General features: G+C 45.1%; 1 protein-coding gene across 1 annotated transcript in view; it reads right to left on the bottom strand.

The window, feature by feature from the left end:
• HYDIN (HYDIN axonemal central pair apparatus protein) overlaps positions 1-21772 on the bottom strand; it is a 345392-nt gene that overhangs the window by 35924 nt on the left and 287696 nt on the right. The window contains 14 exon segments of the mRNA XM_070770879.1: positions 3024-3242; positions 4244-4386; positions 6116-6391; positions 6617-6719; positions 7824-8013; positions 8125-8276; positions 10764-10999; positions 11729-11933; positions 14245-14362; positions 15537-15775; positions 16287-16455; positions 18047-18146; positions 19576-19675; positions 21215-21413. Coding sequence (XP_070626980.1) covers positions 3024-3242; positions 4244-4386; positions 6116-6391; positions 6617-6719; positions 7824-8013; positions 8125-8276; positions 10764-10999; positions 11729-11933; positions 14245-14362; positions 15537-15775; positions 16287-16455; positions 18047-18146; positions 19576-19675; positions 21215-21413 — 2449 coding nt within the window.

Below are 21772 nucleotides of genomic sequence, written 5' to 3'. Positions count from 1 at the left end.
TGAGCACTATCTGAGCGAAATAATTTGGGCTAGCAAACCAGACTGTGGGATATCTACCATGCGAAAAGCCAGCCCTAACCTAAGACACCGCCAGCCCGCGCACGGAACAAAGGACTAAACAGAGGTAGCCGGCTGCAAACCTTCCCCCTCTGGTGACAGGCAGCCAGAGCCGGAAGGGGGCAATCGCAGCCCCAGAGAGACATTATCTATAAAACTGGCTTCTTTGCTAACTAAAACTTATTGGGGGTCTGGACGGTCAACATCTGCCTGAGAAGGTGCGCCGGTTTTACACCCAGATAACCAAGTGGCAGGGAGGTGATAAGTCGCAGCATTGGCGCTCGCCAAACACCTCATCACCTGAGCTGCTCGGACCTGGGAAGAGCACAAAACGCAGCCCCAACTGAGTCTGCGCCTCTGAGGACTACCTGAGTGCCTGAACCTGAGCGGCTTGGACCTGGGAGGTGCATGCAACCCAGGGCCAGCCTCGGATTGTTCCCGGCGGAACAACCTAGAGCCTGAGCAGTGTGGGCAGGGAGGCTACACGCGCCGTGAGTGGGGGCAGACCCAGTGTGGCTGAGGCACTGCGAGCGCACGCCAGTGTCATTTGTTTGCAGCATCCCTCCCTCCCTCCCCATAGCGCGACTGAACAAAGAGAAGAAATACAGCTCCACCCACCAGAACACCGACACAAGCTTCCCTAACCAGGAAACCTTGACAAGCCACCTCTACATACCCACACACAGCGAGGAAATGCCACAATAAAGAGAACTCCACAAACTGCCAGAATACAGAAAGGACTCCCAAACTCAGCAATTTAAACAAGATGAAGAGACAGAGGAATACCCAGCAGATAAAGGAACAGGATAAATGCCCACCAAACCAAACAAAAGAGGAAGAGATAGGGAATCTACCTGATAAAGAATTCCAAATAATGATAGTGAAATTGATCCAAAATCTTGAAATTAAAATGGAATCACAGATAAATAGCCTGGAGACAAGGATTGAGAAGATGCAAGAAAGGTTTAACAAGGACCTAGAAGAAATAAAAAAGAGTCAATATATAATGAATAATGCAATAAATGAAATTAAAAACACTCTGGAGCCAACAAATAGTAGAATAACAGAGGCAGAAGATAGAATTAGTGAATTAGAAGATAGAATGGTAGAAATAAATGAATCAGAGAGGATAAAAGAAAAACGAATTAAAAGAAATGAGGACAATCTCAGAGACCTCCAGGACAATATTAAACGCTACAACATTCGAATCATAGGGGTTCCAGAAGAAGAAGACAAAAAGAAAGACCATGAGAAAATACTTGAGGAGATAATAGTTGAAAACTTCCCTAAAATGGGGAAGGAAATAATCACCCAAGTCCAAGAAACCCAGAGAGTCCCAAACAGGATAAACCCAAGGCGAAACACCCCAAGACACATATTAATCAAATTAACAAAGATCAAACACAAAGAACAAATATTAAAAGCAGCAAGGGAAAAACAACAAATAACACACAAGGGAATTCCCATAAGGATAACAGCTGATCTTTCAATAGAAACTCTTCAAGCCAGGAGGGAATGGCAAGACATACTTAAAATGATGAAAGAAAATAACCTACAGCCCAGATTATTGTACCCAGCAAGGATCTCATTCAAGTATGAAGGAGAAATCAAAAGCTTTTCAGACAAGCAAAAGCTGAGAGAATTCTGCACCACCAAACCAGCTCTCCAACAAATACTAAAGGATATTCTCTAGACAGGAAACACAAAAATGGTGTATAAACTCGAACCCAAAACAATAAAGTAAATGGCAACGGGATCATACTTATCAGTAATTACCTTAAACGTAAATGGGTTGAATGCCCCAACCAAAAGACAAAGACTGGCTGAATGGATACAAAAACAAGACCCCTACATATGTTGTCTACAAGAGACCCACCTCAAAACAGGGGACACATACAGACTGAAAGTGAAGGGCTGGAAAAAGATTTTCCATGCAAATTGGGACCAAAAGAAAGCAGGAGTCACAATACTCGTATCAGATAAATTAGACTTTAAAACAAAGGCTGTGAAAAGAGACAAAGAAGGTCACTACATAATGATCAAAGGATCAATCCAAGAAGAAGATATAACAATTATAAATATATATCCACCCAACATGGGAGCACCGCAGTATGTAAGACAAATCCTAATAAGTATGAAAGGAGAAATTAACAATAACACAATAATAGTGGGAGACTTTAATACCCCACTCACACTTATGGATAGATCAACTAAACAGAAAATTAACAAGGAAAAAAAAAAAAAACATGTATCTATAAAGCTCACTAAAGCAAAGCACAGTAAAATGAGGTATGGCAATAAAAGGCGTTAAATTTATCAAATAAAAAAAAAATAAAGTGCTGAAAAAAAAAAAATAAAGTTCTAAACCACACTGAAACAATATGCAGAACACATAGGTTAATTTAAAAAAGAACTAAAAACAAAAATCAAGGGAATGAGCAAACAAGATCCTGGGATAGTGACCACCTCTCAGATGGTGGGAAGGAATGGCTGAGAAGCACACAGGTAATCCTGGTTATATTCCTGTGTTGGGTGTGGGTTCATCTCTGTTTATTATTTTATTAAAAATAAACCAACTAAGGAATAATTAAAGGAGTGGCATGCACGGACCAAACAAGAGATTAACCTAATTCTGGACACTGAGGGAAAAAGGAAGCAGCTAAAAGACTAGTCGTGAGGTTCTGATATAGAAAAAGGTGGGGGGCTTGCTCAACTAGAAACTAGATACCGAGACTTACACGAAAGCTCTGCTAATGAAGCTGAGTGGTTTGTGTGGTATGTGTGGTGAGGATGGCAGGAGGCATGCTTGGAAGTTCAGTTTGCCGCTTTGGAACCCCAGGTCAGGTGACTGGGGACGGTTTCTTTCTTCCATGAAAGAACGAAATGGTGAGACACTGAACAGGACGGCAGTAGGCATCTAAGCGTGGCAGGCCTGGCCAGACTAGGGGCTTGGTGCTCCTACTCACTTTTCGTTTTGTAGTGAAAGTCCCGGGAGTGTTTCTGGGCACGTCCACCCACTTGACCGTCCGCATGCGGTCATCCCAGTCAGGCACTTGGTCTGCAGGGAGTGGAAACATGATCTTGGAGACCTTGCACTTGACCCCCATCTTCTTCAGGTTGATGGGCACGTCTGACTTCATGGTCACCACTACGTCCTTGGCACAGCCAGGGTGGAGGTGGCCCATCTGTGGAAGAGCCTTGTATTAGTATTTGGGGGAGTTCAATCTTGAGGACTCTTCATGCCTGATGGTGCCATTCTAGGTGTAGAGCCAAAGTCCTGGCAAAAATGCATCATTCAAGAACATACATGTAGATCATCTTAAATATGTACATGAGGTTCTTAGAAATAGAACATAAAAGCATAAAAGCAAGAGCAGCTAGCTATATAGCACAGAGAGCTCAGCCCAGTGCTCTGCGATGACTTAAGAGGGGTGGGATAGTAGGGCGGGAGGGAAACTCAAGAGGGAAGGGATATAAGTAGACACATAGCTGAGTCACTTCATTGTACAGCAGTAACTAATACAACACTGCAAAGCAATTATACTCCAATAAAAAAATAAATATTCATACAATGCAATACTATGAGAAATAAAAACAAAACATGAGGAACTAATATTATCAAACTGTTACATGCTTCAGGTACTATTCTAAACCTTTACAAAATTCTACGAACCCCCATAACAACTCTATAGATGTGCAGCTATAACCCCTATTTTATAGGCAAGGAAACTGGTAAGTTCCTCAAGGTCATACCATTAATATTAGAATATCTGGATTCAGACCCAGGTAGGATGGTGCCAGATACCATACTCTTAACCATCTGTACTTCTTAATCATATGATCCATACAAATTTTGGACAGATGTACATAGTACCTTAGCAGTTGTCAAGTGTGATCTAGTGACCCTTGGGAGACCCTGGGACCTTTTCAGGAGTCCACAAGGTCAACACTATTTTCATCATAGTAACACTATTTCATCATGGAATTTCTCAACATCGGCCTAGCCATCGACTTGGCAGACCTCACTCTCTTTTCTTAGGCCAGAGGGGATACTTCTGATACCAAGTGTGAGTGAGGGACACATCCACCCCATCCCATGTATCTGTGGGATACATGGGTCAACAATCAAGTCAGGGTTGGTGTAGGCCTAACAGAGTGTGGAAAACAAGGACTGTCCTTCACTTACCTGTGGGGAGAAAGAAACAGTAGCCAAAAGCGGCCATTCAAACCGTATCACATTCGCTTGGCTGTGATTAGTGATGGTGAAGCTCACATTATAGCTGGTTCCAATGTGGCAGTCCCCGAACTGGATGTGATTCATCAGAGCAGCTAGGGGACAGAAGCAGGGGGCAGTGAGTCCCCCCTTGTTTCTGCAGGCTCGCTTCCCCTGAGGAGCCAGTACTTGAAAGACACTGCACCTCACTCTCATGCAACCCTACCCTCCTCGGACAGTCATCCGGGAAACCCTGGAGTCCCTTGGCAGCACGCTTTCTCTCCTACGGGAGCAACTATTTACCATCCTTCCATCTACCCACCCATCCTGGCCCTCACCTCCATCTGTACAAAGGAAAACACAACCACCCCCTCAACTCTGTTTGCTGAAAGAGTAGTATTAAGGCTTGGAACTGCCATGCAGAATGTAGGAGTCCCTGCTGAATTTGAATTACAAATAAATGACGAGTACTTTTTAGTATAAGTAATGTCCAGGGCAAAATTTGGGGACATAAATATACTCAAAGTTATATATGGTTTACCTAAAATTCAAGTTTAATATCTAAAATTCAAATTTAATGGGGACTGCTGTATTCTGATTTTCCAAACCTGATAACCCTATTAGAAGTAAATGGAATCTGATTTCTGAACTAGGGTTCATGGCTGGCTCCCACTTGACCCCTGATAAGAGAGATGCTACCCTGTAGCTGCAAACAGAGGTGAAAACACCAGATACATGAGGAGCACTGATTTTAACCCCTGCTGTAAGGACTGCCTGATGCTACATTCTGGGACTGGAATTAAGCTCCTAGAAAAACTGTGAGACTGTGTTTATAACTCACTTCACAGCGGTCGGCCACACAGTCAAGGTTTTGATGGATGCTTTTAGATAATAATGATGAAGTACATTTTCTCCTGCCCAATGAATACAGTTAACCAAATGCAGCAGTGGTGCCTGACAGAATACAGAGCAGCACGTCTTCAGCTCTAACACACACACAGATCACTGAGGGATCTTGTTAAACAGCAAATTCTCATTCAACAGGTCTGAGGTGCTGCGGTGAGTCTGAAACTCCCATTTCCAGTGAGTCCCAGGTGATGCCGATGCTGTAGGTCCTGACAGCATGTTTAGTAGTGAGGCTGCAAGGGACAGTCTAGGGGAAGCACAGACTTACACGTTCTCTAATTCAACCAGCAGACCATTTCCTTTAGAATGTCTAGGACACATGATACAGATGAAACAGACAATACCAACACAAGCCAGCTCGAAAATACAGACAGGGAAAACTCCAGAGATACACGCTTTCACTTCTTAGCTAATCTGGAATTTAAATTTCACTTATTAACTAACTAAATTGGAATCTGAGCTCACAGAAAAAGCTCCCTGTGGGGTAGACTCTCTCATTAATTATTCTCTGGAAGTCCAGGTGCATGCACACTGATGCTCAACAAATGTCCCTTGAGGGAACACATGGAGGATGCGGTGACTGAGCCAGGCGTGAGGGAGCAAACAGTAATAAGGAGGAGATGCCACCCTGAACTCCCAGGAAGCTGGCCAATCTGTTATTTAAATTTCGTTCTTATTTAAAATGACCCAAGAGGGACTTCCTTGGTGGTCCAGTGGTTGAGACTTCGCCTTTCAATATAGGGGTTAAGGGTTTGATCCCTGGTCAGGGAACTAAGATCCCACACACCTCGTGGTCAAAAAATAAAACAGAGGCAATGTTGTAATAAATTCAATATAGACTTTAAAAATAGTCCACATCAAAAAAAATCTTAAAAAATAAAATGATAAAAATGACCCAAGGGCCAACAGTCGTCAACACGTCATTGCTGCTTCTCTCACCTGCCAAGTCTTCCATGGTGCTTTCCTCATTGGCCTCAGAGATATCTGAGGACTCCTGGCTGGAGGAAGCCACCAGCCCGTGGATGTTGTCCAAGGTGATGTCATCCTCATAGCCCTCTCCCGCAATGTGGATGACTGTATCCTCGTACTGGTTGTTGATCACTGACAGGTGAAGGGTGCCTGCCATTCTCCCGACTTTCTTGGAGTGGAAAACAACATCAAATTCGGCTATTTCTCCAGGAGGAACAACCAGGGAAGCTGTGTGAGCTTTCTTTGCTGCAATGAGAAGTGAGAAACATGATGTAGAGTCAATTTAAAGGAATATGTATCTGTAAAGACCTGGACTCAAGGGAAAGCAGCCCTTGTGTGGGAAGGAGTCTTGCCTAGAGAGGCCGTTGGTGACAAGGCTGAGCACCTGACTCAGGCTGAGTACACATTAATTCCTAACAAAACAGCTACTGGCACCCGTCGCTCTCCAGAAGCTATACTCACCCTACTTACCTTTTGCTTGTGGTTTGTTTTCCTCTGTGATGTAGATGTAGGAGGTAGAAGGCTTCCCTTTCAGGGAGAAGACTCCTAGTTGGTCCTGTAGGTCAACATGCAGCTGGCAGAAGGAAGACAAGACGGAACGTGAAGCTTATAGGTTGCTCATGCATTCGGAACTGAGTTGGGGAAGTACCCCTCTTAACCCCAAATCATTGTGCCTAGGCCTCACTGTTTTGAGTTTCTTATTGAGAGAGATAATAAATATTAGACCTGGAAAGGAGAAATAAAAATTTTAGCTCGGCTCTTGCTATTCAAATAAGGAAGAAGAGGTCCAGAGGATATGGGGACTTTCTGGAACACCCAGCTATGTAGTGTTAAAATGGGGCTGCCAAGCCCTCTGTTATTGACAAATCAGTTGTAAAATATAAATTAGACTAATAAAGCGGGAACGACAGCTTTCCTGGTGGCTCAGATGATGAAGAATCTGCCCGTGATACAGGAGACCCAGGCTCAATCCCTGGGTTGAGAAGATCCCCTGGAGAAGGGAAAGGCTACCCACTCCAGTATTCTTGCCTGGAGAATTCCATGGACAGTGGAGCCTGGTGGGCTGCAGTCCATGGGGGTCTCAAAGAGTTGGACACAACTAAGCAACTAATGCAACAACAAAAATAAAATGGAAATAAATATTCATCACTTTATGAGGACTTGCATGAATGTGAGTTCCTAAAAACCAGTATCTTCTAGATAGGAGTAGGTCATTTTCAAAAGTCCTACAGTTCTTTGAATAATACTTACATGATTTATCACCTTTTTTGTAAAATAAAAACTTAAGTGCTGAACCCAAAGTCCCTTCAGATGATATATCTCTCACCCCTGATGAAGTTTCTTTCATTTTTTTTTCTTTATTGCAAATGCAGTGTTCATTACAGAAAAAAAAAGTGAAAAAATAAAGACACTCAGAACACCCATAATTCTATTCATTCAGCCTGGTGTATATCGCTGCTCACCGCCTTGCACCATCATTTCCAGTGTGCCATGCATCAGTGTCCCAGTAATCAGACCAACCCCGGTTCCCTCTGCATGCCCCATGTCTTACCCATGTTCCCGTATGAGGAACATGAAAGAAGTCCTCACAAGTTAGGGATGGCAGAGACCCCAACATCAAAAGTCTCGCTTCTAGAAGACTCTCCCTTTTCACCCCATGCTCACCCTCCAGCAGTACCTTGGCGGGGATGGCACCGCTGTTCTTGAGGATAAGAGGCAGTGTCTCTGAACGACCAAGCAGAAGCCTCTTAAAGAGAAGTAAGAGGTTTCCATACTGGTTGTAGAGAACTGGTCGCACAACGGTCACCCGAGGGAGGTTCCCCTCTCCAACGATATCAAACACAAGGCTTCGGTTCTTGGCCAGGGTGCTGCAGGGAACGGGAAGATAGAGGCCTGTCAGCCTAGCAAGGCAGGAAGGACATTCTACAGACAGCATGGCCTGCAGCCCTGCTGGAGGAGGGGAGCTGGGTAGCTGGTACCTGGGCAAGCCATCCAAGGTGGCCTCAAAGATGCACTGGTAGGTCTGCATGGTCTGTGGGGTGAAGGACACTGTGGCAAAGGCGTGTGAGCGGCTAGCAACACACATCTTGTTGGGTTCCACTTCAAAGATGTCCGTGATGCGGGCAAAGACCTGGAAAGGGGAAGGGGAGCAGGGACTGGTGTGTATACTACTCTATGTTTGCACAGGGCTTGCTGCTCATCTCTACTAGCCCTGCTGTGACTTCCCTCCTCTAAGCTCTGTGCAGGCATGTCCCACTACTTGGACAATCCTGCTCCTGGAAGGTGTGGCCTGGGTTCTTGGGGACCCAACCCTAAGCATTAATTGGCTGGACTTGGCCAGACTTGTGGTCTTTGCAATTAGATGAACTAAACTGTATCTTGGATAGCAGATCCACTCCACCCCACCCCCACTTTTCTCTCTCTCTCTCTCTCTCTCACACACACACACACACACAAATAAATTTAAAATGCCAGAGACTTCTGGTGGTTACTGATGTGAGGCTTGGGCTAGAAGCCAGACGAGAGAAAGGAGCAATGGAGACACCATGTGTGAGAGACGCGTGGCCTTTGGCAGATGATCTTCTGAAAGTTTGATTTCAGGTGACAACTCCAGTCAGTCTCTCAGGCCTCTGGCTACAGGCTGTGTTCCATCCTGCGTGTGAGGTCTCGGATTCACTGAAGCAAACCTTGTTATGGTGGGGCCATTCTGAGTGGGCTTCTGCTCTTTGCAATTTTAAGAGTGCTAGTTAGAACCACCTCCTGCAGCACTTTATCTGCTCCTGTCTTGGAGCAATGTTTGGGGAAGACTGTGGGTATGACCTCAAAAGGATTTTTTATTCTCATGGGAGGCAGGTGGGATTCAAGACTGACTATTCCTTCTTGCTCTTAAGCTGAGAGTATAATTTCTTTGCCCTTTCCAAAGGATAATCTGCAAATTAAGGAAGGATGACGGCATGCATTTGTCTGGAAAAATGTGGGCCTCGGTCACTGGGCCCCTGAGGCCACGTGAGGGCAGATTCAGCTAGGCATGCACCCATCACCAAAGGTTAATATGGTGCAAGCTCTGAAGCCTGGGCTAGAAGGTGAAGCACATCAGTGCCTATTGATTCATGGAATGAATGGAACTGCTCAAGAGGTGCTAGGCTTCTCTGTAGTCCCTTTTCCCAAAGGGGTGGAAGAAATACAGAGGAACTGGTGCCTGGGTAACTAATGAGTTATGTTGGGTAGATTGGAATGATAAGACTTGTTCCATCCCTTTATTTTTGAGTTACTGTAAAAGGTCTTGTAAGAGCCAGAAATTAAAATTTTGCTTCATGTAAAAAAAGAAAAAAACAGAGGAGGACAACAACATAATGTCTACAAATCCCTGTTAAAAACCTATCTTTGTTTAGAAGTCAGGCTTGCTCATTTCTTATGTTTTTAGCAATGGAACAGGGAGAAAGCTGCCCTTTCCTGTCCCAAGAAGGCCAGAAAGTGATGACAGTCTCTCAACCCCTGGCCCTCGGCAGTGATCATTCCCAAAGAATGCACCCTACTGTCAGCTCTAGGCTAGGCCAATCCTCTAGGTCACCTCCCCACCACTGTTAGCTGTAAGAACTTACTCTCATGTGACTCTGGGGCACAAGAACCACCCGGGTCAAGACTCTACCTTTGGCTAGAGAACTGATGTGGCTGAGAGACACTCGGCAGTGTTTGCAGCACACTGATTGGAAATTAACAGGGAGTGAAACCCACTGACTCAGTCCTTTCTCTTGGTCTCCTGAATTTTCTGTTCCACGGCAAGGAAACAGTGTCTCAGTGTGATCCAACCCAGAGAGGGAAGGCAGTTTTGGTCTGGCAGAGCCCAAGACAGGCATTTATTTTCTACGTGGTATTGACTCAGATGGTAAAGAATTTGCCTGCAATGCAGCAGACCTGGGTTCGATGCCTGGGCCAGGAAAATCCCCTGGAGAAGGGCATGGCAACCCACTCCAGTATTCTTGCCTGGAGAATCCCATGGACAGAGGAGCTTGGTAGGCTACAGTCCAGGGGGTCACAAAGGGTCAGACATGACTGAGCGATTTTCACTTCTGCTACTAAGCGGATGAAGCTTGGTTTTAAACCAAGCTATATATTCCTAGGCTCTGGGATGTAGGGGAAGAATGCAGCATTTTTGAGTCTCAATTTTCCTAACTATAAAACGGGGAGAAAATCTGATAATACAAACTTCTGAGGGTGAAATGCGATAAACGAACATCAGCGCAGTGCTCAGAATACAGCAGGAGCTCAATAAATGCTCACCTCATCTTACACTTTATAGAGTGACATCTCCCAAACCTCCTTCGTGCCAGAGCTGGCACTACATGCTCTGTCCTGTAGACACAGCGAGTGTCTGATGCAGGAGTGCTCCGCTCTGTCATGTGAACCCGTTTATCACAAGGTACCCAGAGAGACATCCAGTGGGACAAATGTATGTCCCCTCACACAACTTCCAGGGAGGCTGAGAGCCAGAAAATTCCCCCGAGAGATGCAGGCTCCACTGCAGGGGTTTCCAAGAGCTCCCGCCCTGGCTTTACGCCAACCACGGTGGGCCAGGGCCACAGTGGACCAGTCCAATCAAGCGGACTGGGCTACCTACCTTGCTGGAGATGGGCTTAACCACGAGGTTCACGTCACAGGCGATCTTTCCCACATTGCAGATCTTGAACCGAGCCTTGGCCTGGTGGCCCACCAGGACGTTGCAGAAGATGAACTTGTTCTCATCCTCCACATACAAGCCCCCGCTCTCTATGGTCTGCAGGATGCTGTTCAGGTTGGTGCTGCTACAGAGCTGGTGCTCCTCAAATATCAAGCCGTTGTTGTCAGTCACAAAGGCTGGGGAGTGGAGGGAAGACTGTGAGATGGAGCCTAAGTGCCCGGTTTCTACTCTCTGTAATCCCTAACTTGGAGATTCAGACTCTGACAAAGGACGATCACAGAGGAGAGACAGGGGGATTCACACAAGGGAGTGTGAGGGGTGGGACAAATTCTATCTTCTCTTTCTTTTTGGACTGCTTTTGCTGGTCCCCAGACTCCAACCACCTTCTTCTTCCAATAGAAAGGAGGATGAGATCTGGGGTGAGCTGAGGAAAGAAGGAGGCTTTCAGCTCACTTTGGTGCAAGTTTGCTGGGGACCTAGAACCAAAGCAAGAGGAGCTGTCTCTTGCTCCAAACTTGCTCTGTCACTGATCATTGTTCTCTGTGCACATTTGCACAGGGAGTGGCCTGGCCACTCGAACCCAGCAAGATCTCAGATGAGCAGAATTCGGTATTCCTGGGTCACCCTGTGCCACACCCCATCACACCACGATTCCCAGATAACACCGTCCATCTGAGAATCCCAGACCAAACTCAGGAAGACCTGGAGTTTAAAGCTGCACATCCTCTTCTAGGTGTGCACATGCCCTATAAGTCTTAAGGAAAAATATGGCTGAAGACACCACAGGAAGTTCTAAGGTCCCAAAGGAAGAAGCCTAGCAATGTCTATTAGGTGCCTGCAGGGGGAGGGGTCTGTTACAGAGGAAGGTCTTTTAAGGGATGCTGCCCCATCTGAGAGCTCAGTACCTGGCTGACAGGCTTCAGCCAACAGGCTGTATGGGATGCCAGCGGGCTGGTCTCTTGGATCTCGGTCAGAGATATCAATTGCTATGAACTCTTCACATCTTCCCACGGGGTCAGCCACACAGTCAACAGTGATGACCTGCATCCCTCCGGAAGGGATGGTACCAAACCCAGGGTACACGGTGAACATCCCGTGGGTGAAGCGAGCCTGCAGGAGGGGCGGAGGCAGAGTAAGTGGCAAGGTCTGAGCCCTTCTACCAGCCATGAGATGGTGTCAAGAAGGACTGGGTGGTGGGGTTGGGAGGCCCTCCCTATAAGCTCTTTCTGGGCTCCAGCTGTGCTCCTGGAGGCAGGGAGGGCCTGGGGCAGGGACAGTCCTTCAGGAACAGGCTCTCTCAGCGCTTCTTTCTATACATATTCCTTCTGAACAATCATGGGTAAGTGGGGGTTTTAAGGAAATAGACTTATTCCACATCAGAGATCAGATCAGTCGCTCAGTCGTGTCCGACTGTTTGCGACCCCATGAATCGCAGCACGCCAGGCCTCCCTGTCCATCACCAACTCCCACATAGTATGACACTTATCCAGATGGGAAGCTCTGAGCAGAGGGGCAGGGCTTAAGAGTATCGACCTTTGAGTCAGATAGTCCTGGGTTTGAATCGCAGCCTTCAAACCCTCCTGGGTATTAACTGTTGGACCTTGGTCAAGTGACTTCTCTGAATCTTAGTTTTATCCAGAAAATGGAGCTAAAGCCTTTATCCTGAGACCACCGGAGGCTTCAATGAAAGAATGTGCAAGAAGCAGTTAACAAACAACGGGCACAGAATCTGCTCAAAGCATGGGATGTTATCATGCACTCCTCTGGGTCTTAGGAGCTTTCTTCCTTTTTTGCCCTATTGTGATTGTGTTTTGAAGCATTTTTATGTTGGTTGCTTTACCATCTTTGTCATATAACTCTAACATTGTGGTCATCTCAGTGTTGGCATCTATTGCTTATCTATTTTCACTTAGTTTGAGATCTTCCAGGTTCTTGATATGCTGAGTGATTTTCAGTGGAAACCTGGACATTTTGGATATTATATTATGAGACTCTGGATCCTACTAACCTTCTCTTTGGGCTGGCTTTCTCTGATACCTCTTGGGTGGGGACAGTAGTCCAGATTCCACACTGGACTTCTTACTGCTGCCAGGCAAGGGTGGGAGTTCCCGTTCCCCACTAGTCTTAGACCAGTATCACCCTCGGGGCGGGGGTGGGGGAAGGGTAATATTGTCTCATTACTGTTCTGCAGATTCCACAGAGTAGGAGGTCCACTGTGGGGAGGGGAAGGGCAGCTCATTTCCACACGGTTGGAGTGGAAGTCAAGGCTTCCCAATTGGTGTCTCTGTTGACAATGGCAGAGGTGGTGGTGGGTAATGAATGTCTGGCTCTCTGCTGAGTGTTCTTGGACACCACTTTGACCTCATTACAGCCTGAATTGAGTGGGAAGTCTAGGTTCCTTGTGGGTCTTTTCTTGAAATATGTGGTGTAGGACCACAGATTTCTCTGTCAGGTTTGACTGTAACATTACAGCTCTTATTTGAACATTCCTGTCTTGCTAGACTACCCTTTTCCTGGTTCTTTGGCTAGTGAGAGCAGGCTTTTGGTCTGTGCTTGTTGATGTTTCTGGATTGCTGGCTCCCTCAGTACCAAATCTGAGAAGTATGAAGTAAAAAGAAATCTCAGGGAACTCATCACTGTGATGTCTATTGGGTCCCAAGAACCTTAGCTGGTGTGATGTTTTTTTCTCTGTTTCTCAGTCTTCTATGTTTGTTTTATACATAATGTTCATGGCTTTAGTTGTACTCATTTGTAAGAATAGGGAAAAATCATCTACTTCATATTACCGGAAGTAAAAGTCTTCAAATCTCCTTTTATTTAAGTCAGTCTGAATGGGCTTCTGTTTTGCATCAACAAATGATTATTTCTGGCTGTGCTGTGTCTTCGTTGCTTTGTGTGAGCTTTCTCAAGTTGCAGGGAGCAGGGGCTACTCTTTGTTGCAGTGTGCGGCTTTCTCGTTGCAGCGGCTGCTCCGGTTGCGAGTACAGGCTCTGGGTGCACAGGCTTGGTAGTTGCAGCACACAAGCCCAGCAGTTGCGGCGCACAGGCCTAATTGCTCTGCGGCATGTGGAATCTTCCTGTGGAATCTTCGGACCCTCGTCCGAAGGGGGATTCTTATCCACTGCACCACCAGGGAAGTCCAGCAAAAGATTCGAGATTAAAATACTTATGAAGAGTAGACACTAATTGTAAAGGGATGAGGAACCAATGAAGGTTTTAAAGCAAAAGAGGATATCCAAATTAAGTCATAATTCCTTATTTTAATATGAAAGTGATAGTTTCATTATAACTAGTTAATGTTCCTGCCACAGTAGGAGTGTTCAAAATTCAAATCCTGGTATCCTAGGGAGTTATCTGTTGGAAGAACTAGTTTACAGGAGGCCTTACAGGGTTTCTGTTGAACAAAGAAAAGGGTGCTCACCTGGCTTGTGACATTCATGTCTTTCTGAACAGAGTCAGAGAACTTGGTTGTTTTGGAAGGTCCAGTCTTGTAGAAGCTCTCGCTTTCCCGGGATCTTGCATGTCTGACATGGGTGGCTCTGATTAAAGAAGTGGGAATGCACTCTCAGGGTGGGGTGATCATGAAATACCACCTTCCTGCTTGCTTGCAAGGTCCCTTCTTCTTGGAAAGGAGAAAAGGGCCTTTCTTTGCCCAGAGGGCATCAGGGAGCATGGTCAGCTTATTTATTAACAGCCAAACTCATTTAACAAGTGTGAGAAAAGTATGCAGAAATTATGCATATTACATATGACTCATAAGGACATTAAAATTACTGCAAGTAAATAATAATTGTAAATGTTTGCCAAAATGGAAGAGGAGATCCACCAAAATATGAAATTATTACAAACAATGTAAAGCTGTGTGATTTAAAAAATTAATTAGAAAGTCAGTCTTAAATGACTATTGACAAAGTCAGTTCATTAGAAAGTCAAGACAAAGTGCCTGGGAATTGGCAAAAATAGTCCCTAATTTGTCAAAAAAAAAAGAATATGACAATCAGATCAAAGCCAAAAGCACTCAAAAACATGAACTGTTTCGGTTAGTTGACTGACAACCACTTTGTGATAATTACAGTTCTTTGTTGGAACAATTATTAAGTTGGTTATAGCGATTGTCTTCATGGGGATAAGGTAAAGATAGTCCCAGGAAGGTGGAGGCCTCACCAGGCCTTCTTTAGTCCAAATTTCTAGGGTACTCTTTGCCACCCCCTCATCTTGAAACATCATGATTTCTTTTGATTTAGCTTGCTGTTATAATCATCCCTTGATTTCTACAGAATGACAGACAGGAAGTGACTTACTGGTAAGCAACGTAGCACACTCGGAGCACCGAGGCAACAGACACAATCCCATGCAGAGGACTTTACATTCATTCAATTAAAATGTATCGCATATTGGACAGCAGTTGAAAAGCATGTGAAATTTGGAGTCAGAGATGTGGGTTCAGAACTGAGATTCACTGGTGATTTTTTTGATAATCTTGGATGTGCCATTTCTAAACCTTAGTAACCTCACCCACGAAGGGGGACTGGGTGGATGAGTTTCCATAAAATATATGAAAGCTCATGGGAGAATAATAGGTTTGGCAAAACTAATACAATATTGTAAAGTTTAAAAATAAAATAAAATTAAAACACACACACACACACACACACACACAAAAACCACCAATTAACCAGGGGATGTTTTGAGCTAAGTAAATACTTGTCTTACACTTTCTTCTGATGAAGGGGGCTGTCCCCTGTCAGCCTATACAGGGCATACTTGAAGTCGATCATGCCTTGATTTTCTATGGTGAAGAAGGCGCTTTTACGAGTGCCGTAGATCAAAGCCCCGAAGTTGATGATGGAGGAGGGGCTGATGTTGTACTTGGAGAACACCGCAGTCACAGAAAACTTAATCGGGATGCTGGCAATAATTTCACCTCCTTCTGAGATATTAGGCTCAATAATCTAGAAAGGGAAGACAGATTGGGAAGATGTCAGCTACCAGAATAACAGTTGCCAGCATAGTTTCTATGGCTGTCTACTCCATTCCTTATTTTCTTCATTGACACGAAGCCACATTCTTTATTCTCTTTATATAACTGCATCGATAATACAAGCAAATGCTAACGTGAAACTTACTGTGTACCAGCTACGGGTCAACACGCACCAACCCTGCCTCCCATTTTCACTTCCCCTTTTTCTTTTGCACTGATGACTGAACTCAGCCTCCCTGTCTCTGGTCTGGTCTCTTCCAAAGACCAGGGGCCACATTTCTTCTCTGGAGCTTCAATTTCTGATGACTCTGAACACCTCCCACCTGACCTATCTGTGCCTGTGATTCCCCAAGCCCTGGTGAATCCCTTCTGGTGGCCACAAAGTCAGCCCTGCCTTTCCCGCTTAGGGCATGGGTTAGACTATACATAAGCTTCATTTTGGTACCTGCCACTGTGTGAGTCATCCCTTCAAGCTCTCTTACCTGACAGCGCAAAACTGGCTGGTTCTCGATTTTCACTTCCTTTTTCGCATGGAAGAGCACCTGGACATTTGTGGGCTTTTCTGTCATGGTCAGTGAGCCCTTCTTGGGTTGGACTGTGATCATGGAACTTATATTGGTTGCAGAAAGCCCTAAGGAGTCCACAGAAAAGCTGAGTGACAAGAAGAAAAAGTCAGTTTTAGTCATTATCTAAGGAGCTCAAGACACCAGAGATGAGACTCTAGACTGGTAAGTGCCTGCCACATCCCCAGCCCTGTTTAACCACTATGCCAGCAGTGTTCACTGTGCTCTGTATTCCGTGACCACTCCTTAGCCAGGATTGACCAGGCCAGGAACTCAGGCTTGAGGCAAAGATAGCCACCTCCAGCCCATGGTTAAGAGATGTCCTTGAAGGAGAGCTCTAACAGGAACATGTGATACTGGATAAGGATCAAATCAATTCATTTCTCCCTCTCCCTGCCTCTCTGTCTCCCTCTCTCTCTCTCTGTCTCTCTCCTTGCTCTAAGACTGAATGCAGTAGATATAGACGGAACAGTGATGCAGAAGCTGGGGGATCTAAGAAAGGACAGAAAGGCAGGGGCAGAAATCATGCAACCGAGGTATTCAGAAGCGCAGCCCTGGCCCAGTGCAGGTGAGAGGAGAGGCCACAGAGAAAAGCTTGGGGACTGGAGCTGGAGCAAGAAACCTAAGCCGAGGCAAGATGCGTGAAGTTGCCATAGGGACCCCTGTCGTCCCCATGCTCACTCCAGGAGATCTGGCCCCTCACTGCAGCGTGCATGCTGCCTCAGCTGCCTCACCTCCCTGCACATCCTTTCAGTGAACCCTGATCACCTGCTCCAACTTGAGGGAGACTGTTCCATGCAGCCTAAGAGAGCAGGGGTAACACCTCTCATAATCTATAAAATAAAACTCACAATGGGCAAAATTCCATTTAGTGCTAATTCCAAAGTGATTGTGGCTTTCTTCTAGGTTTGTTTAGCATTTATTTATATTAACTTATTTCATTTTCTAGTTCTAAGGAACAGCACTATTGAGGTGGGACCTCTCTAGTTTCAGCATTCTTTGAACTGAAAGAAACACTCATGAATATACGGAGTTCCTATTAAGTCTGTGTGGCGGGGGAAGTCCCTTTATCAACTTCAAATTCTTCTGGGCAAAGGACAACCTTCCATAACATCGACCAGTTGTGGGTGCTGGTGCTGCCTGAGGACCTCCTCCCTCCCTGCCCCAGAGCCACTTCTTCCTCCTTGAGGAGTCTTCTTTATTTAGGGGTTTTATTTTTAATCTAAAGAGCACAAGCTGGAGTTGTCTTCCACCAGGCTGTCATTTGGAATCTATAATATAATAGTTCTTAACATTAAGAAAGAAAAACAGACAATCCCTTCTTAACGTGAAATCTTACATAGACCATCAGCTTATGAAACAGACAGGAGCTGGAAGGTGGGCAGGATGGCTTGAGGCCAGGGCCCCCATCTCCAGTCTCTCTCTCAACCCCTAAGACCTCCCCCCACCCCAGTATCTCCTCCTCCAACCTCCCTGCTAGGCTCTTCCCCACGCCCAGGCCCCTGTGGCTCAACCTGCAGAGCAGCTGGGATTCCATTCATTTGAAGCTAAGAGAGGCTAACAGCAGAGATGGTTCTTAGAATTTCCTTCATCGACTTTTTAAAAAAACTCTCTCAGGCAACACTCCTCTCACCATGAGAGGATGTGGACGACCATATGCTGGATAAGTTTTAGGTTACCTGAACATGATCTCATATTTCCCACGGTTCTTCAGCTGCAGGGGCTGCTTCACCTCGTCCATGACCTTCACAATCCCCAAATCAAGGCCTCCTTCAGCTCCTGAAGAAGGCAGGGGCCAGGGTGGGAAGGGGTGAGTGAGCATGGGAGCGAGGAGCAAGGGAACTTCCTATTGAAGTTCACATGGAAAATCCATGGTGACAATTTCAGAGAATCTGTTTTTTAAAAACATTGTGGCTAGAAAAACTTCTTGGAATTGAGTCTTAGCAAACAAACAACAGACACTTCTCCTGTACTCAGTTCAACCGGTGGCTCCCTCTAGCTTCCACCTTAGGACTGCTCTTCTTCCTTTCATGTCTCTCATTAGCTAAAACTCCCAGTGTTTAAAAAAAATCTTTCGAATCACGTGTATAACGTAGAGTTGGGATATAATGCATAAATTCATATTGTTATACTTTGTATTACATCATAATCATTTCCCCATGTAACGAAAATCTCCCCATGTGGTATTAACGGCTGCACAATATACTATGATATGGCTATTTTATAATTTACAATATTATTCCTACAATAATAATATTTCATTACAGATAAACACTTAGGGTATTCCTAATCTTCCATTATTATAAATAATGCTGTATGTAAGACCAATGACATCAAGGCAAACATGTAGCTCTAACATTCTATGAGTCGTGCTGAGTAGGAGACCTATCAGAGAAAGGAGGGCCCTAACCTGGGTGTTGGGGCAGTGTGGTAGGCAGAATAAGGCCTGGCACCTCCCCCATCAAAGATGCCCATGTCCTAATACCCAGAACCTGTAAATATGCCAGTTTATGTGGCAAGGGGGGAATTAAGGTATTAGATGGAATCAAGATTGGCAATCATCTGTCTTTAAAATAAGGGAGAATTTCCTGGAGTCTCTGGGGGGACCCCAAGTAATCACAATGGTTCATAAAGGCAGAAGAGAGAGACGGAAGTGGGAGAACCAGAGAGATGGCAGAGTGAGAAGGACTGGACCCAACATTGCTGGCTTTGAAGAGGGAGGAAGGGGACCACGAGCTGAGGGATGTGTGTGCCTCCCAGAAGGTGGAAAAGGCAAGGAAATGGGTTGTCTCCCAAAGGCTCCAGAAGGGACAGTAGCCCTGCAATACTCTGATTTTAGCCAAGGGAGAGCCATTTTGGACTGCTGACCTACAGAACTGTAAGATAATAGATCTGTATTGTTTTAAGCCACAAAGTTCGTGGTAATTTGTTAGGGTGGTGACAGAAAAGCAACATAAACAGGCAGATAAGAACTCACTCTCAGATGACTGCTCAGAAAAGAACTCTTCAAATTTTGACCACCCATTATTGTCTCCAGTTGGAGAGATTAATATTTGTAGTAACACTGCTAACATCACTTGAGTTTGCCCGCTATTTTCCTCAATTCCACCTTTCTCTCCAATAATCACTGGTCTTTCTCTACACAGGAAACACACTGCCCTAAAAGATGTGACCTCTAAACACTCTTTCTTTGGCGGGGTCAACAGACCTTTGGGGAAGGTGATGTCTAAGGCAACGTCATAGGACTCGGCGAAGATCAGGATGTTTTCAATCTGAACGACACCAACGAGGTTGTCTGCGTCCAAAACCTGTCAGGGTAAGAGACATTCTTTAGTGAGGGCAAGACCCGCAGGGTTCTTGGGAGTCGGAGACTAAAGAACCTGCAGGAGGGGATCATTTAGAAGGGGCTATGGTAAGAAACGTTTTTGCAATGTATTTAGTTTTTGTTTACTGAGCATTTGTGTAGGCTGAGTGTTCTTCGTAACATCCTTTGAGGGAGGGCTGGTACAGGCAATCAATAAAAGGTTGAGGAAGAGGGACTGCATTTTCCATCTTGTCTACTCCCTGGGTTTCAATAATCTGTATCACTGGCACTACCTTACTGAAGTTTGGGTTGTGAGTACACAGTAGGAAAGTCTTCTTTGAACTTTTAAGTCAGATAAACCTGAAGAGCATTTTTTCTGACAGTTGAAATGAAAATCTTTTATATTCTAAATTGCTTTAACTCATTTTATAAATCTGAACTGCTTTGTTCTTTATTTCTGATTCAACCTATGATAAAAGGGTCAGATTTTTCATATTAAATGAGAGCTTAATGTCTCTCTTTTGGAAATTTCAGATTAAAAAAAAAAAAGAACATCATTACTATTAAAGCTGGAAAAGTTGAAAAAATAAATAAAAGCAAGACTCCTAGCCTCCAGCTGACTTCTGTCCCCTCTATTGTCCCTGATGGCGGTACCTCTCCTGATTGCTGTCCCCTCTGTGGTCATCCGTGATGGTGGCACCTCCCTCACTGTCCTGAGGAACATCTGAACTGGTGTCAGTCTTTAGCTGGATCTGATTGTTGACTCTTGAGACTGACGACGGGGCAGTAAAGGGTCTGTGTTTCAAGGGGAAGAGCCACTGGGCAGTGGGTGTGGCTCCTTGTATCTGCCTGGAGACCACCTGCCTCTCTGCTGAAGCCCCAAGCTGGAAAGCTAAGTGGCCAGCTCCCCACGGCTGGTGTCTTATTAAGGGGCCAGGGGGGAAATCTGTAGCTGTCACCAAACTCAAGTTTTAATTCAGAGTTTCCATCTTTCCTTTCATCAAGCATTCTGCCAACGTTTCATGAAACAAATTGGATTGCTTGAGTTTACCTTCTTTCTTGTGATGCTCAGCCTCTGACAGAGAGGACAAGAAGGGCTGGCGGCAGGAGGGGAAGGTAAGACAAAGAACTTGGGTTGTCAGATCCAGAATTTATATAGTTCTTCTCTATTGACAGAGACCAAGTACCCAGAGCATCCTATTTCCTTTGCTACTCTACTGGATGGCAGGGGAAGGAGAGGGGGATTAAGTTTTGTAATTGGGGAAAATAAGGACAATTTAAGAGGTACAGAAATCAAATAACGTTCACCAGAGTGCTTTTCAGAGTGACCAAAAAGCAAGGCATTTCCTCATGTGGATGTTGAAGGAATATAACCTGGGAAGAGAAGCAGAGCAGGGCGTTGTGGGTTGTCAAACATAGATTAGACGGGAGCATGTAACATGGAGAATTGCCTTGGTGTGTCAGTGAGTTGCTAGTGTGGGTGTCAGTGAACCCAATGTGTACACATCTTGGTGACCAGGTCTGAAGACATATGAAACCTCACCTCCAACCGGATTGCCTTCTTGACATTGACAGGTTTGGAGGGCTGGAACTGCACCTGAAGGCTATACTCAGACTTGGCGGCTATGATCCCCTGCATGGTGGACACGGTGAAGTCTTCGCCCAGGTGCTCCAGGCTGGTGATCCTCCAGGCCAGGGGCAGGAGTGTGATGTTGCGGAGAAGAACTGCCTTAGAGTCTTTTCTGCAGAGACCAAAGGAAATTCTGTCAATTTCAAACAATTCTGACTTATTATGGCAAGTCAGAAAAAACACTTCTGGTTATTTCAATTCATACCAGTTTATTACTATTTATTGCAGGGAACGGGGCTTACCTGTGATGATCAGGGAATGCAGGATACATGAATCAATATACTCACCCAGCTGCCTCAGAAATAAACATTCCCTATTTAGAATAATATAATTTCCATGAATGATTGTGTAAGTTCTAGGTCTGGTCTAGTGTTTTCTGCTTGTCCTCTAAATTTCTAGAGCCAAGATTCTTAACCTTTTAGAGTAATGGACTGAAAATCTGAAAAAAGCTAGCCCTTCTGAAAAAAACAC

This window comes from Bos indicus, chromosome 18 (genome assembly GCF_029378745.1).
Source record: "Bos indicus isolate NIAB-ARS_2022 breed Sahiwal x Tharparkar chromosome 18, NIAB-ARS_B.indTharparkar_mat_pri_1.0, whole genome shotgun sequence".
Taxonomy (NCBI): Eukaryota; Metazoa; Chordata; class Mammalia; order Artiodactyla; family Bovidae; genus Bos; species Bos indicus.
Note: the sequence above shows the minus strand (reverse complement) of the source record. Positions and strands in the feature narration are given on the sequence as shown.